General features: G+C 33.7%; 1 protein-coding gene across 18 annotated transcripts in view; it reads right to left on the reverse strand.

Annotated features, from left to right (window-relative positions):
- Window positions 1-15,795, reverse strand: part of LOC145248835 (pleckstrin homology-like domain family B member 2) — an 839,292-nt gene that overhangs the window by 142,474 nt on the left and 681,023 nt on the right. For 13 of the 18 annotated variants that reach the window (XM_080110537.1, XM_080110547.1, XM_080110543.1 and 10 more), the window contains one exon: window positions 6,169-6,180. The exons of the other annotated variants lie outside the window; for them this stretch is intronic. In XM_080110537.1, coding sequence (XP_079966663.1) covers window positions 6,169-6,180 — 12 coding nt within the window. The remainder of the gene's footprint in view (window positions 1-6,168; window positions 6,181-15,795) is intronic. 18 annotated transcript variants of the gene reach the window in all.

Below are 15,795 nucleotides of genomic sequence, written 5' to 3' on the forward strand. Positions count from 1 at the left end.
TTTTTGCATCGCCATTTTCGCAAGTCATCGGCTTTCGATTGACTACATTTAATTTCAACGTTTGCGACTTCCAGTTGCGCGATACGTTACAAGTTCTAGCCTACCTACCTACTACCACTTTTTTTTTTTTTTTTTTTTTTTTAAAAAACACCTCTCTCCACCTGGGCTGTCTACTGTTGTTTTGATTTTTTTTTTATTACTCGACACACCAGGGCAACGCCAGGGACCCCTGCAAGTTTATATATATAATTGATTAATTAGGTTCAAGTATATTATTAGCATGAACCAAAAAAACATTTTTTTTTTTTTTTTCAAAAGTGTTCAATAAGTGTTTATAAATAAAATTATGAAGTCCTTATTATACATGGAAATCTTGATTGATTCACATAGACTCCTAATATTTACATAATTTTATATATATATATATATATATATATATATATATATGCAATGATTAGGAGATAGTTTTAGATGAAATAAGCTTTTAGATCATGTAACATTCTTGTAGAATTTATATCTTTAAATATGCAAAAGCCAGAAGGAAAATTACATTTTCCTACAAGTTTTACACCATCTATATATATAAAAGCGAAAATGTATGTATGTATGTATGTATGTGTGTGTGTGTGTTCGCGTTTTCTGTATGTCAACAAAAGGCTTTTTTCAGAGAAGCGGTCGCTCGCTTCACAACTTTTTAAAACTTTTTACATCACATATAAATCGTAATATCTCACAGTTAACGAAGCTCGCCTGTCTATTTAATTTGCTCGATTTCGGGAAGATAAATATTCAATATTTGTCGCTCGCCGCTTGTGGGTTAGTCTTTTTCCTATAACATCTTGGGGGGGGGGGCGTTCAGCAGTAAATGAATACTATCCCGCAGTCAAACTTGACCTCATTAACTCATTAAAACGGGCACCTGTTAAATCCAAGTAATTAAATAAATTCAAACATGTTTCCGTTAACCATTGCCCCACCGCGACATGCTAACATTGCACTTTTTTTTTTTTTTCACACTTTAATTTACAACTTTGCCTCAACGGTTCGGGTTCGATCCTCATACTTACTTTTTTTTAACCCCCCCTCCTGGAGTTTCCACACACCTCCAAACACCAGGGCAACGCTGGGTACCCCTCGCTAGTCTATAATATAAATCTCACCTGTCTGTTTAAACGTATGTATGTATGTTTGTATGTTTGCCTAAAACTTTCGACAGAGGCGACGGATTTTCACGAGAACGGTATTATTTTGAAGCTCGACTCTTCGGATAACAAATATCGAAAAATTGGCTAAAAACATTAATTCCTTCACCCTCAACTGGGCACTTTTCTACAGGGAGAGGTCGTTTCCCCCCCACCCCGATATTTTCGAAAGTCATCCCCTCTTTTCGATTAACTAACTTTAATTTTAACCTACATCATTTCCGGTTTGGTGACGGGTACAACAGCAAAGACGTCACATTTTTTTTTTTCATGTTCATTTCCTCCTTTGTGGTACGGGTTCAAGCTTGTCTGCCTACTACCATTTTTTTTTTTGCTCAACACACAACTCCAAACACCCGGGCAACGCCGGGTAATCAGGTTAGTATTTCCTGAAAATCAATTCCTCTTCTTTTCATTATTTTCTTGAGATTCTCTTTGACTCAATAATCACTTTTATTCATTTGAAATGTTATTTCTGATGTAAAAGCATCTTTTCACCCGATATCTGAAAATGGTATAAATTCTATCGAAATGTAACATGAACTAAATATTAACCATTCCAGAATTTAGTGATGAGGATGGATAATTAATGATACTCTTCTCATCTTGGTGTTGCCTTTCATAATGTTCTGACCAATGTAAACTGTGATCTTTTTCATGTGGATCTTTTAAAATTCTAAAACCTATCCGAAAGTCTCTGAACCTTTTGGAGTGGTGGGAGCACTGCGTTATTTCATTTGTGTCTTGAGCAAGAAAAGCCTAACAGCGCCCACTCCTTTTCGAATTTCGGAGTATATACAGAACTTAATCTTTAACAAATGAGCATCCATATATGGCATAATCACATCTGACACACCGGTTCCCATCAGATAAACAAAGTTAAGCAATGATGAGCCTAGCCAGTACCAGTTGGGTGACCATTTGTTTTGTTTGTTTTGTTTTACGGCATATCAACCCTTTTCAGGTTATTTAATGCCGAATCCAGACCTGGGTTTGAAAAAAAAAACGCACCTGAAGAAGGTCAAAGGTTACATTGATCAAAATATTGCGGAAACGAAAACCAAGATGAGACTATTCGTCTAAATAATCCGAATGATATAAATAATACTAAGCACACAAATTCCCAGTAATTATTTATATCACAAGTGCATTTGAGAAGTTTTATTATCACACAAGTAAAAAGGTGCAGCATATAAAATCAATAGTAAGTTCTTTGATATGACAGAGGCAGGGTAGAAGTGAAGGTTTCTGCTTAGAGCACAATTGAACCATGATACTTGACTTTTCAATATTAAACTTTAATTCAAGCCATTATATATTGAAATAATTTTATAAAATAAACAGTTGGTTCTCTACAGTGCAATGTATTCTGGACTAAGTCACTGCAGGAAGGCATGAGAAGCTTCCTCCCGGTGCACAGCGATGCATCTCGAACTAGATCAGGCAATCAATTGTAACTATTCTGTACTTTCATCTAACAATTTAATAAACAAAAATATTGTAAAAATTGAATTTAACTTGAAAATACTAGTAACAAAAACCAAAACAAAATAATTTCAACGTGTTTATGCCGAGCGCCATTATAATGGTGCTCGGCATATTCTGGCAGCAACGTCAGATGCCGGTTGGGCCTGAGCGGACAGTTATGAGAAATCTGGCTTGTAATCTGTACAATTACCGACTTCCGGCCTGCAAAAAGTGCTAGCACTCACTTTCGTTTGACTTCTACAATTTTGTTAAAACTTTGAAAAGAATGGTCAACACCATAATCAATTTGGATTATTCGGACTACTGTTCTCATCTTGAATGTTATTCACCCAATGTTTCGGCAGATGTAACCTCCGGCCTGCTTCAAGTGTATCCTGTTCAACGTAAAAATTTGAATGGAACTTTTTATTTAATTGATGGGAGTAGCATGTTCTGGTTCCGTCAGTTTGTTTGACAAGATACATCTGAACAAGGTTGAAGGTTACATCGGCCAAAATATTATTAGAATAAGGTTTGAGATGAAGACTGTAGTTCGAATAAACCACATTAACTAACTCATCAATCATTTCAGAAATTCAGGAAGAAGATTAAATAAACACAAAATTCTTCCTTACAACTAAGTTTTGAATGGAACGTTGTGGTTTTATGGACTGAAATCAGCCTTCTATGCTAAGACAGAGTTGAGTGGTGAAATTTCAAAACCTATAGATGGAGAGAAAATGTTTCTGATAAGACATCTCTCAGCAGTTGAGCGTACATCAACTAATTCGCCCTGGATCAGAAGGAATGACGAAAAATAAGTCAAGTGGGTTTACAATTTGCACCAAGCGGAAGATGCAACTCATGATAAGAGATGGGCATCTTTTATGATTAAAAAATAACTTGGAATTAAATTCCCAATATCTAATATTCAGATTCTATCTGCGATTTACATTTTCTTTTTTTTTTAACTGCTGCTGAAAAATGTAGATTTGGTTGTCGTGTTTTATGGCATATCAGCCGAATCTAGTGATTTTGAAAGAAGTTTATATTCTTCAAGTTCTTTATATCTTCTAATTAGTTATTATGTTTACGTAGGCTATTTTGTACGGCATATCAGCTTTTTTGAGGTCATTTTGTGCAGAATCCAATTATAATAGAAAAGTTACTATGTATAAAGTTCTCTATATCCCAGTTTAGTTGTCCTTTAACCTTAGTTATTCCAAACTAATTTTTTTTCTTTTCTGTTTCCATTAAGAGTTTGGAGACTTTAAACAAAATGATTGCTTAGTTTGTTTTGTAGAGGAAATTTTTTGTATATATTACTGTTCATTGGACTACTGTTCTCAACTTGAGTGTGATTTTCACAACGTTTCGGTCGATGTAACCTCCGACCTTCTTCAGGTGTATCTTGTCGAACTCTGGAATGTTTCTGTTGAACTCGGGAATTTGGACAGAATTTCGGGTGGAACCCTTTATTTACTTCACGGGGGGGGGGGGGGGGTAAGCATGCTCTTGTTCCGTCAGCCATGACTGGATAGAGGTCCTAAGTAATTTGCAAATGTATATTTCGGTCGCCCAACACTGAGGATTGAAAGATTATCACTTTTTACCAGTACTCTAACCACTGCGCCACAGGTCCTTGCGGACAATTCTAGTACGAATTTTAGGAGCCTTAAATCTACTTTCGTATTTCTAGTTGTAAATATCACCATTTTATTACTAATACTAATTATTTATATATAAATAATGTATATATTAATGTTTTTTTATTATTATTATTATTACTTGTATATATTATGTATTGTTTATAATTACTGGTCCCCATATCGTATTGAATTCTATACTAAGTCTACTTAGCAGTTGGTAGTCTGATGAACAATAATATATATAGCCAATCCTCATCTTAAAAATTCAGAAACGTCAGGAAATTTTTTGTTTTTGACTTTGCATAACATGGTTGAGTTTTGGAAAGGGAAAAAATAATATCATCAATGTTTAGTGTATTCAGGAAGCTAGTACCTTCAGACAGCCTGATCTGATAGCACTAAGTAAAAATGCAATAAAATTGTTTGAGAAGCCCCATAGTTTGTTTTGTTTTTTTACAGCATATCAACCACTTTCGCGTCATTTAATGCGGAAACGTTAATTGTAACGTGTTAGCTGTTTTTCGTGTTTCTTGTGGAATCTTTTGTTATATTTTGTTGCAGGTTTTAATCTCTTTCAGGAATTCAATAACTTTTTCTGGGTCGATGTTGTTAAATGTCTCCCTACACTATTCTCCAGGTAATGTTTCATTTAGGCTCGTTCAAAGGCCACAAAGCCCATCAGTATATGATGTACTGTGTAGGGGAGCCTCTAGATCTGACCTTGTAAATAAGTACAGAATCAATATTAGCGGGACCTGTGGAAATTCCACAGTCGTGACTGTCATCTCTTGTTGCTGTGCATTCTAGGGACATCCATGCAACCACAAAACTCAACAATATTCTATGACCTATATTTTAAAACTGAAACATGATTATCTAATTACTCTGGTTTATATAGTTTCAAAATATATTCTGTTTATGGGGCAGGGAGGGATATCTATTTCCAAAATCCTTGTACAAGTTTGTTACATATTGTTATTCCATGGATACCTGGTGTGGATGCAGACCCCATAATATCAGTGTACCATCCTCGGACAAAACAAACTTTGCAATATTTATTTGGACAAAATATAAAATTACATTAAGAACAAATTAGGCACATGGCCATTCAGAAGTGTGAGTATAATGGGTGTTGTCGGTCATCATTGGACTGAACAGATACTACACTTTGAAATATTTATTTGCAAAAAATATACAAATTTAAAATGTGTACAAATTAGGCATAAGGCCATTCAAAAATGAAGGGATAATGGGTGTCGTTGGTCATCCTTGGTTTCAAATACTTTGTTTATCCTACTCTTAACTAGAAATATCTTAGTTACCACAATACCACATTTACTCTAGGGGCTGTCCTACTTTAAACCCAAATTTGAAAAAGTTTTATTGAATTATTTAAAATACTTTTTGATCGTAGCCTGAAGGCTAAGAAAGTGCATTTTACTTGGAGTTTGAGGTTTGACAAAACAGACAAAATTTTTTTAATTATTTTTTTTCTTTCTTTTTTATTGCATTGCATCTTCAGCGATCGAGCAAGCCCATAAAAAAAAAAAAACGAAAACAGGGGGTGGAGGGTGATAACGTACGTATGACCATGAAATTGCCTTAGCGTATTATTATATGGAAATACTTTTGCAGTAGCCATGCAAAATGCTTTGATGAGAAAGTAGTAACAAGTGTTTGGGGGATGCAGTGTTGACAACAATAGTGGTAGTAGTAGTAGTGGTGGTAGTAGGAACAATCAAAGAATGATGATGATGATGATGATAATGACGACAGTAGTAGTAGTAACAGTAGAATACGTAGCAAAGAAGGGCGGGGTTAGATATACAGGAATATGAGAAAATACCTACCAGATATTTTCGCTGTGAGACAAAAGAAAAAATTATATTCATAAATGAGACGGCAAAAAAAAAAAAAAAAACAGGATAAGATATATACAGAATACGGACTGTATTATCGTTGGCATATTTCGGGCAGGTTACACAAACCAGCGAAAAGTGCCAAACGGAAACTTTGTGTTTTGTTTACATTTTGTGAAAACGCTGACCATTTTTTAAAGGTGCTAAACGAAAACGATGGCCAATGCTTTAAACACTAGCTAACAAGGAAAACAAAGCAAAACAAAAAAAAAAAAAGAAAAAAAAAAGAAAAAAAAAGAAAAAAAAATGAAAAAAAAAGAAAAAAAAAAGAAAAAAGTACTTGTGCAGTTTACGGACCGCGCTGAAATATTATAATTATTTAGAAAGCCATTCTTAACATGTGGACGGGAGGAGCTTTGTAACTATTTTATTGACTGCTGCAATTTCATTCGCTAAGCATTTCGACATTTTCTGGTGGTTTATGCAACCTGCTTGGAATATGCCGTCGATATAGCGTGGTCCGTTTCTGCATAAGTACTAATAAATTTAAGCACATTAAAAATTTATCACACACACACACCTTTATGGGGAAATATGCTTATTCAATTATATTTCACCTTTCAATTATACCAATGCTTTTATTTATGAAGCTCGGTGTAACTACAGAGCATATACAAATAAATGACAAAATTCTATATTCCAAATTTCAAGATGTTGAGTACGTTTGAGTTTCTTAAAGTAAGAATTGTGTAAGTCAATGTGCTTAAAGAAATAAACGGTAAGATGGTCAACATCTTGAAAGATAGAATTTTGTCATTATATATATATAACCTATACATATAAACACGTCTTGGCTATATATACATGTCTATTGTACTCACAATTATATACACTTTAAGAAAACAGATATTCACACAAATATATATATATATGAAAGTCTATCCGCTCAACTGTCAAACGAGAACACGCTAGTTTTAGGATAGGGAGGCAAGGAGATGGTGTAAAAGAAGTTAGTGCCATTGATGCAGTTGTAGAGAACATAGGTTATGCAACAGAACTAGGTAATGGCACACAACTAGCTGATGGGCATGCCTTGAAGTTCTGATGTTGACACGTGGGTTGAATTTGATCTGTAGCTTTTTACACGGGTCTGTTGAGAGCTAAGTGTTCAAGACTGACTGGCTTTATCCTACAACATTGTATGTTTTTATCATAGATTTTAAGTGCTATTGTCTTTCAAGAGCCCACTAACAACCCTTCAATGTAACAAAAATAAATTGTTACAGATCTTATATATATATGTGTGTGTGTGTGTGTGTGTGTGTGTGTGTGTGTGTGTGTGTGTGTGTGTTACAGAAGATCAGCAAAACAACTGGTACCTTTGATTTCAAATCCAAAATAAAGGAGACCAATCTCTGGTCACTTATACCGGACTCTCTTCAGTCTTTGTTTATATATGTCTCCCTGGAAATTTCTCGGGAGACAGATATAAAAAGAGACCGAAAAGAGTCTGACATAGGTGACCAAAGATTAATCCCTTTATTTTTCTAATTTTCTGTAACACAAGCATAAATAAATATTAAGCTCTTATTTTGATATTTCTTCTTTTAAAATCGAGCACTTGCTATCTCACGAGCCTTAAGTAGGTATATATATATATATATATATATATATATATATATATATATATATATATAAGTGGTAGTTTGATTTCATTTCCTACAGGTACATCCACTGAAACAACATGTCTACCAAAAAAGTGCTCAATGAGTTAACAGAGCATATTAAATTTAATTCGTTTATACAAACAAACGGCTACATATGTGCATACATATTTCTGTAATTTCCCATTTCAGAGAAACCATGTTGTCAGGCCAAAGATATAGCGATATCTTTTGCCTGACGATGTGATTTCTCTGAAACGGGAAATTACAGAAACATGTATGCACATATGTAGCTGTTTGTTTGTATAAATGAATTTATTTATATTTATATATATATATATATATATATATATATATATATATATATATATATATAATGTTTTGGAAGGGAGGCGTGTAAATCTTGCTGTCTTAAAGCGCATTTTGATAAAGAACGAAAATATGTAAAATGTTTCTTTTTGTCAAAAGCTGGTTTTGTAAATCATCTGAAATCACACAAAGGAAAAAATGACAGTCATATGAGGAGGCTATTACGGTGCGTCTGGCAAGGTTATTTGTCATATTTTTGGTTTTGAGGATCCACAGTATTATCACACGACACCAAAAAGAAAAGTATTTACGTCACTTATATGAACGTTCATGTTGAACCGAAAATGGGTTGATAAGTCACCTACGTGAACACAGCTGCATAGCTTAACTGAAGAGATGGCTAACTTCTATCCAGAAGAGGAAATCATGTATATGACATACCGTATATACTTGTGTATAAGTCGAATTTCTGGGAGACGATTTTAAGGTTATTTGGGAAGAGGGGGAACTTATACATAGGTAATATTTTTGGAAATGTTAAAGAGCGACTAGGCACTCGATCATAGCATAGAAAACGCCATTTTGTTTGTGCACTCAATATTTACCCGTAATCCTACTAATTAATCTCACTCCTTCCAAACCTCACTGCAGTGTGTTTGCCAGCATGTAAGCACATGCATGGTTTTTCAGTGGGAGGCTTGATAATAACTGGAATAACTCTTGCAATGTTCACTCTCTAGACGTGGATATAGGCCTAAGTTCGATATGATGTATTCGGTGATGATATGACTGTTTTTTAGTAGGTTAAGAAATGTGTTTACGATATACTGTTCTCCCCTAAGTTCAACAAGTTTTAACAATTTAATAACTATTTAAAGAAACCATTTAATGGCACTTAATGCATGCATTCACATTATTACGGTATATGACGTCTCGTGCAATGTATGAGTTTACGTTATTATGGTACGTTACATAAATTATGTCTAAAAACAATAACTGCGTTTGGAATCTACAGCAGGTCATTGATCAGAATGTCTGATTAGCAACATTTGCATTCGTTGCATGTGTGTAGCGGTTTGGTTCTATAGATAAAAATCGAACAGAATCACACTTGCGTAAATGCACATATTATTACTCGCGGATGTTAAGAAACAATTTATAATATGCCTTACAAGAAAAAAAAAAAAAAAAAAAAAAAAAAAAACTAAAAAAAAAAACTAAAAAAAAAAACCACCGAAAATAAAATTATCTGTGCAAGAAAGAGCCATGAGAAGGACCATTTAACTTGTCTAGAATCTAGAGTCGACTTATACACAGGTAATACCTAAAATGACACAATTTTTGGTCTTAAAATGCACATCGACTTATTCACAGATAATCACATTGACACATTGGTTCCAGTTAGATCATCCAATGATGTTGCGTCTAGTCCGTACTAAAATAGACAACCATTTGGGAACAGCACGAGTTGTATGTGCTCTCTGCAGATCTTGTCATTGTTTCTAGTTTGTTTTTGTCTTTTTTGTTTTTTTTTTACAAAGGAGTCACCACTTGTCAAGGCCCAGAAGCCACCCGAGGATAAGGGTTAATGAGCGTACGGTAGTCAATGGAACAATATTGTAGTAATCGTTAATAGTGGAAATTTAGCAAATTGGATTACTTAAAGGGATGGCTCATCAAGAACTTGTTTACATTGGACTTGAAGTTGACCGTATTGTAGTCAGCTGGAAAGCAGGAAAACGGAACAGAGTTCCACAGGAGGCATGCAGTTCTAATAAAGAAAGCTTTGCCCATGGAATCCACATTTAGGTGTAGCCACAGATAGAGAGTGGGGGAGATTATTGATAGTGGTTTCAGCTAGACGAGTGTTTTTCTAGGAAAGTTTGGCAAGTAGGGATCATAAATTGGAGCTCAGATGAGCACTTGCCATGAAAATAAGGATAGAGCCGAGACAGGCTTGCAACGAGAAGAGAAAAGGTCATTCCCTACTAGGCTATGAAATCTATTTTGAACTCTGTCAAGGCAGGATAGGTACTTTGAGCAGCAGATGGGCAACAGTACTCCATCCTAGAGTGAACTTGACTCATATACAGGTAGAGAATTGTATCAGCAGTGAGATATCTACTTTTTCAGTAGAATGATCCTATAATTTTTCCAGCAATATTGGCAACAAATTTGATGCATGTTTTCCATTTCAGATTCTTGATTTCACCTTGACACTGAAATCAAACAGTGCCAACTCAGGAGGGATATGGTTGGTGATTGTGCTGTGTTTCTTTCACAATTACACGTTCAAACATCTTTACAGGGGGTATCCATTATCTGTGAGAATGCTATGATGATGATTGTATATATTACTGTAAATTACCCATGATTGCTTGTGACGATTTTATGAACATGTGAAAAGTTATTTTTCTCTGAAATTGTCATTAAATCATAGAATGCTACTTTAATAATATTGAGATTATAAACGTAATTTTTTTATTCTGCTAAAAACAGGCAAAAGTTATAGCCTGTTGACTTAAAATTAGTGCTTTATGCCAAATTGGTGGATGAATTTGATTAAATTTGTGCTCATTTTTGCATGAAATACTAATCCCTAACCGTGCAGCAAACAAATACGATAATGTTTCATTTGCTGCACATAAAGATCCATACAAAATTTCAGCCAGATCAGCCCAGTAGTTTCTGAGAAAAGTGGAAGAGACAGACTGAGAAGTATATAAATTTAAATATTAAGCTTCACTTTTACTTTTGAAAATTGATTCCAAGTCCAATAAAATCAGAATTAATTATATATATACTAGCAAAAGTACCCATCGTTGACTGGGTTCAAAAACAGCCTACAGAAAATAGACTCTGATTTATGAAAGTATGATAGGTTATGAAGGTTATGAAAAGGAAGGGGTGTAAAGAGATAGCTTCGAATTTTGGGGTATCAAAACCAAAGCAAAATATGATGAAAGTAAAAATAAAATAGATAAACCCCATAATTTATTATACCATACCTGTTCACACTGAAACACTTATCACAATATTCTGTGGATCTATATTAAAAAACCTTGTTAAACTTTGTGACATATTTCCATTCTATTGAGGTCATGTGCGAACGAACACCCCATAATTTTATTATACCATATTTCTTCAAACTGAAACATAATTATCAAAGTATACTTACGCAGATAGATATGAAAAGTCTTTATTAAAGTTTGTGCCTTTTTCCATTCTATGGAGGCCAGGCGCGAACGCAGACCCCACAATTTTATTATACCATCCATATTTAAGTTAAAACATACTTATCAAAGTATTCTTATGTACATCTATATCAAAAACACTTGTAAACGTTTTTTTTTTTAAATTTTTTATTTCCATACTTTGTGGATCAGGTGCGAATGCAGACCCCACAATTTTAATGAACCATCGTTCTCCCAAATCAAACATACCCATTCCTATGTCTCGATACATCTATCATTATATGTAATCAGGTTTTTAAAATAGTCAACCATATAGGAGCCTATTCGTGACCAGACACACACACACACTCGGCTTTATATTATAGATATATATTGGGAATCAGAAAAATTGGAACTTCTTTTGGTAAATTAGTACTAGAAATATGTTTTGAAATGGTTACTATGTGCAAAAGAATAGAGCACTCTAAGTAACTGATAATAGTATGTAAACATGTATAGGCATTAAAATGTACCTGTCTTTGTAGTAAGTGTTGATTTATATTGAATGAGTTAAGCACAAAGTGACCGGCTTTTGATTTTGGTTTGAGGCACTTGCTTATTGAGCCACACAGAATAGCCGTTATACAATAAAACAGTGTATGTGGATGACTTCTCTCCCTCTTGGCTTGTGACCAAAGCATAGTATCTGCTCTGTCCTCAATCAGCCAAGCAGAAATCCTTCTAAATTGAGGCAATTTTAATTTTCGTCTTAATCCAGAATACTCCCTTTTTGAAGATCTTGATTTTGATCACATTAAATACTGACCTCATGTCTATCTCAAGTAAGGGTTTTCCATGGAAGTGTACCTTATAGTTCTCACTCTCGCAAACATTTGTATATTTTTATATTTGAAAATTTAAAAAAAAAATAAAAAGGTGGTTTTATTTATATTTCTTTTTTGCTTAAATATTTTTTTTTAAAAAAGTTGTTTTTTTTAATTTAGTTAATTAAATTTCCATTTATTTGAGAATTGAAAGAATTCTTTGAAAAAATATTTAAAAGAAAAAAATAAAACTTGAGTTTTTAATCTTTTAACCTCAGAAAGTTGTCAAATTAAAAAGGCATAAAAATAAAAATAAAACAAAGAATTTTTTAATTAAATAAAAGATAATTAGTAAAGATGAAAGCTAACAAGAGACTAATGTGGGTGGAGTTTAAAGTAATGGTGCTAGTAAAATTAGTGACTAAGGAAGAGAGAGTTTAGGGGTAATGGTGATAGTAGAATTAGTGACTAAGGAAGAGGGAGTTTAGGGGTAATGGTGATAGAATTAGTGTCTAAGTTAAGAATAGTGAAAGCAGGACTAATAACAAAAATGAGATTTAGATTAAGGTGTTGGGAGGGATAGTCAGGGTAGTGGTGAGAGTGATATGTTAGAAATTGTAGTTAAAAGAAATAGAAAATGCAATGCACTGCCCAGCACAACGATTGAAATCACAACCATCAGATTATGAGTTATGTTTTTAATAGATCTGTCGTTCCTGTTAATGAGAATAGTTCAGCAAGTGAATAAATATAAAAGACCATGTAGTCACTCTCCAGCAGTGGGTTATCATCTGAATAGTATTGTGTGTGTGGGGGGAGGGGGAGGAGAAGAAAACATTTTCATTGGTATCTTTCAAAAATGGTTTCAGCTAGAAATTTAATTTAAAAAAATAATAAATAAAAATGGACACAATTGAATGAGAGATGAAAGTTTAATTGCATTCTTTGGATGAGAGTCTTTTTTTTTTTTTTTTTTAATAAAAATCGCACCAGACAAGGCATGAAACCACTTGATATAAGGAACTAAAAAAAACACACTTCAAGGTTAAAAATTAGCTAACAATAATTGTTAGATAGATAGATTCATATCCAGATAACAGCAATGCTCCCCACTCTCCTTTGTCAGAAACATCGCTCATGGAAGGTGAGGACTAAAGGACAAAAATCAAGGAAGCAAGAGTTATGAGGCTGCCAAAAGTAAACCCAAGGTCCACTTTCTATTCTCCTTAAATTAGGAGGGGCGGGAGTACCACCAGATAACAAGGTTAAGAAGATCTGGTTAATGAACAAGACAAAGCAACTTTAAGATAATCGTCACTAACCAACCGCTCCACCATCAGTTCTGTGTCAGATTTTCCATATTTTATTGTGATAATAAATATTTACATACTTTATGAAATTGTTGTTTGTAGCAGTCAGAGACACGTCTTTGACAATCAGTCCAAAATTGTCTTTCTTGCTGTTGGGCTAAGGGGTCATTCTGTTCAGCCCTACAATGTCGACCCCCGCCCCCAAACCACGATTAACCTTCTTGGAAGAAGTTAGTTAATTGCTAATCACCTAAAGCACACCCATGAGAGATTGCCAACGGGGGTGCTCAGGCATTCTTATAAGCGATAGTGTACTTCACCTAGTGCACAGGCTTTTAAAAATTTCCCCTGATCTTGTGTCTAACTTTCAGTAGAGGCGGTAAACAAATAATGAATTTTATACACATAGGATAAGAAAATTAATTTATAGGCATAGGATTAAAACATTAATTTATCGGCAAATGACACAAAAAATTAATTTTATATACATAGGATTGGAATTTTATATGCATAGGATTAAAAAATTAATTTTATATACATACGTTTAAAAAATGAATTTTATACGCGCAGGATTAAAAATGAATTTTATACGCATAGGATTAAAAAATGAATTTTATACGCATAGGATTAAAAAATGAATTTTATACGCATAGGATTAAAAAATGAATTTTATACGCATAGGATTAAAAAATGAATTTTATACGCATAGGATTAAAAAATGAATTTTATACACATAGGATTAGAAAATTAATTTTATATGCATAGGATTGGAATTTTATATGCATAGGATTAAAAATTAATTTTATACACATAGGATTAACAATTTTATATGCATAGGATTAAAAATTAATTTTATACACATAGGATTAACAATTTTATATGCATAGGATTAAAAATTAATTTTATACACATAGGATTAGAAAATTAATTTTATATGCATAGGATTGGAATTTTATACACATAGGATTAAAACATTAATTTTATACGCATATGAAAAACACCAGTCCAATAAATATATATAAAAAATACTTTGAGCATCATAAAGCACCTACTGGTCAACTATAAACAACATGGTTCATTACAGTAATGAATCAAGGAAAATGCAAACTTTCCTCCTCCCACCACTTTTCGTTTCATTCATTCCCCTCTCTTATCTTATCTTATTCAGTGTACATACAATCAACCAATCAAAATTATTAGTTTAGCAGTTTTACGACATATCAACCTTTTTTTAGAAAAAGATGTTTATGCTAAAAGTCGTTTCTATCTTCAAATATTTGTTTATGATGTTTGGTTTGGTTGTTTTGTTTTACAGCATATCAACCCTTCTTGGGTTATTTAATGCCGAATCCAGTAATTTTCGTAGTTTTTATGTATCAATTATTTAATATTCATTTATGGTGTTTAGTTTGGTTGTTTTGTTTTTGGTTTGCAGAGCATGATTGAGTTTGGTAAAGAGAAACAATGACATCAAAGTTTAGTGCATTATAGTCAGGAAGCCAATATTTTAATGCAGCCCGATCTAGTAGCAGCAGACCAAATTGTTAGCGTTTACTATTATCACCAATAATTGAGTGATGAAAATGCCAGCAGACTTAATGGATTTTGCCTCTTAAAGAAAATGTCAAATGCCATTAACCAATATCAAAGATCTTAACGACAAAACATTAAATGTTCAGGAATTTCATGATGAAACACAGTAAAGGTTTATCATAAAAAAATGCGCCGAAGTATAAATTAGAAATTCTAGAACTCACTGAAACACAGGTCATAAAAAGTCTCATATCAAGAATTATTAAAGAACTTGACTGCTAATGGAGATGGATGGACAAATACTGACCAAACTGCTTATGCAGGTGTACAGACAGATACTGACCAAATTGCTTATGGAGATGTACAGACAGATACTGACTGACTGACCAAACTTCTTATGAAGGTATACTGACCAACTGACCAAAATGCTTATGGAGGTGAATGGAGAGATACTGATCAAACTGCTTATGAAGGTATGGACAGGTACTGACCCACTGACCGAACTTCTTATGAAGATATACGTACAGATACTGACCGACTGATGTAACGGTTTATGGAGGTGTATGGAGAGATACTGACCAAACTGCTTATAGAGATGTACAAACAGATACTAACTGACTGACCAGACTGCTTATGAAGGTGTACGGAGAGATACTGACCCACTGACCGAACTTCTTATGAAGATATACGTACAGATACTGACCGACTGACGTAACGGTTTATGGAGGTGTATGGAGAGATACTGACCAAACTGCTTATAGAGATGTACAAACAGATACTAACTGACTGACCAGACTGCTTATGA

This window comes from Euprymna scolopes, chromosome 27 (assembly GCF_053919585.1).
Source record: "Euprymna scolopes isolate OS-2025 chromosome 27, ASM5391958v1, whole genome shotgun sequence".
Lineage (NCBI taxonomy): Eukaryota > Metazoa > Mollusca > Cephalopoda > Sepiida > Sepiolidae > Euprymna > Euprymna scolopes.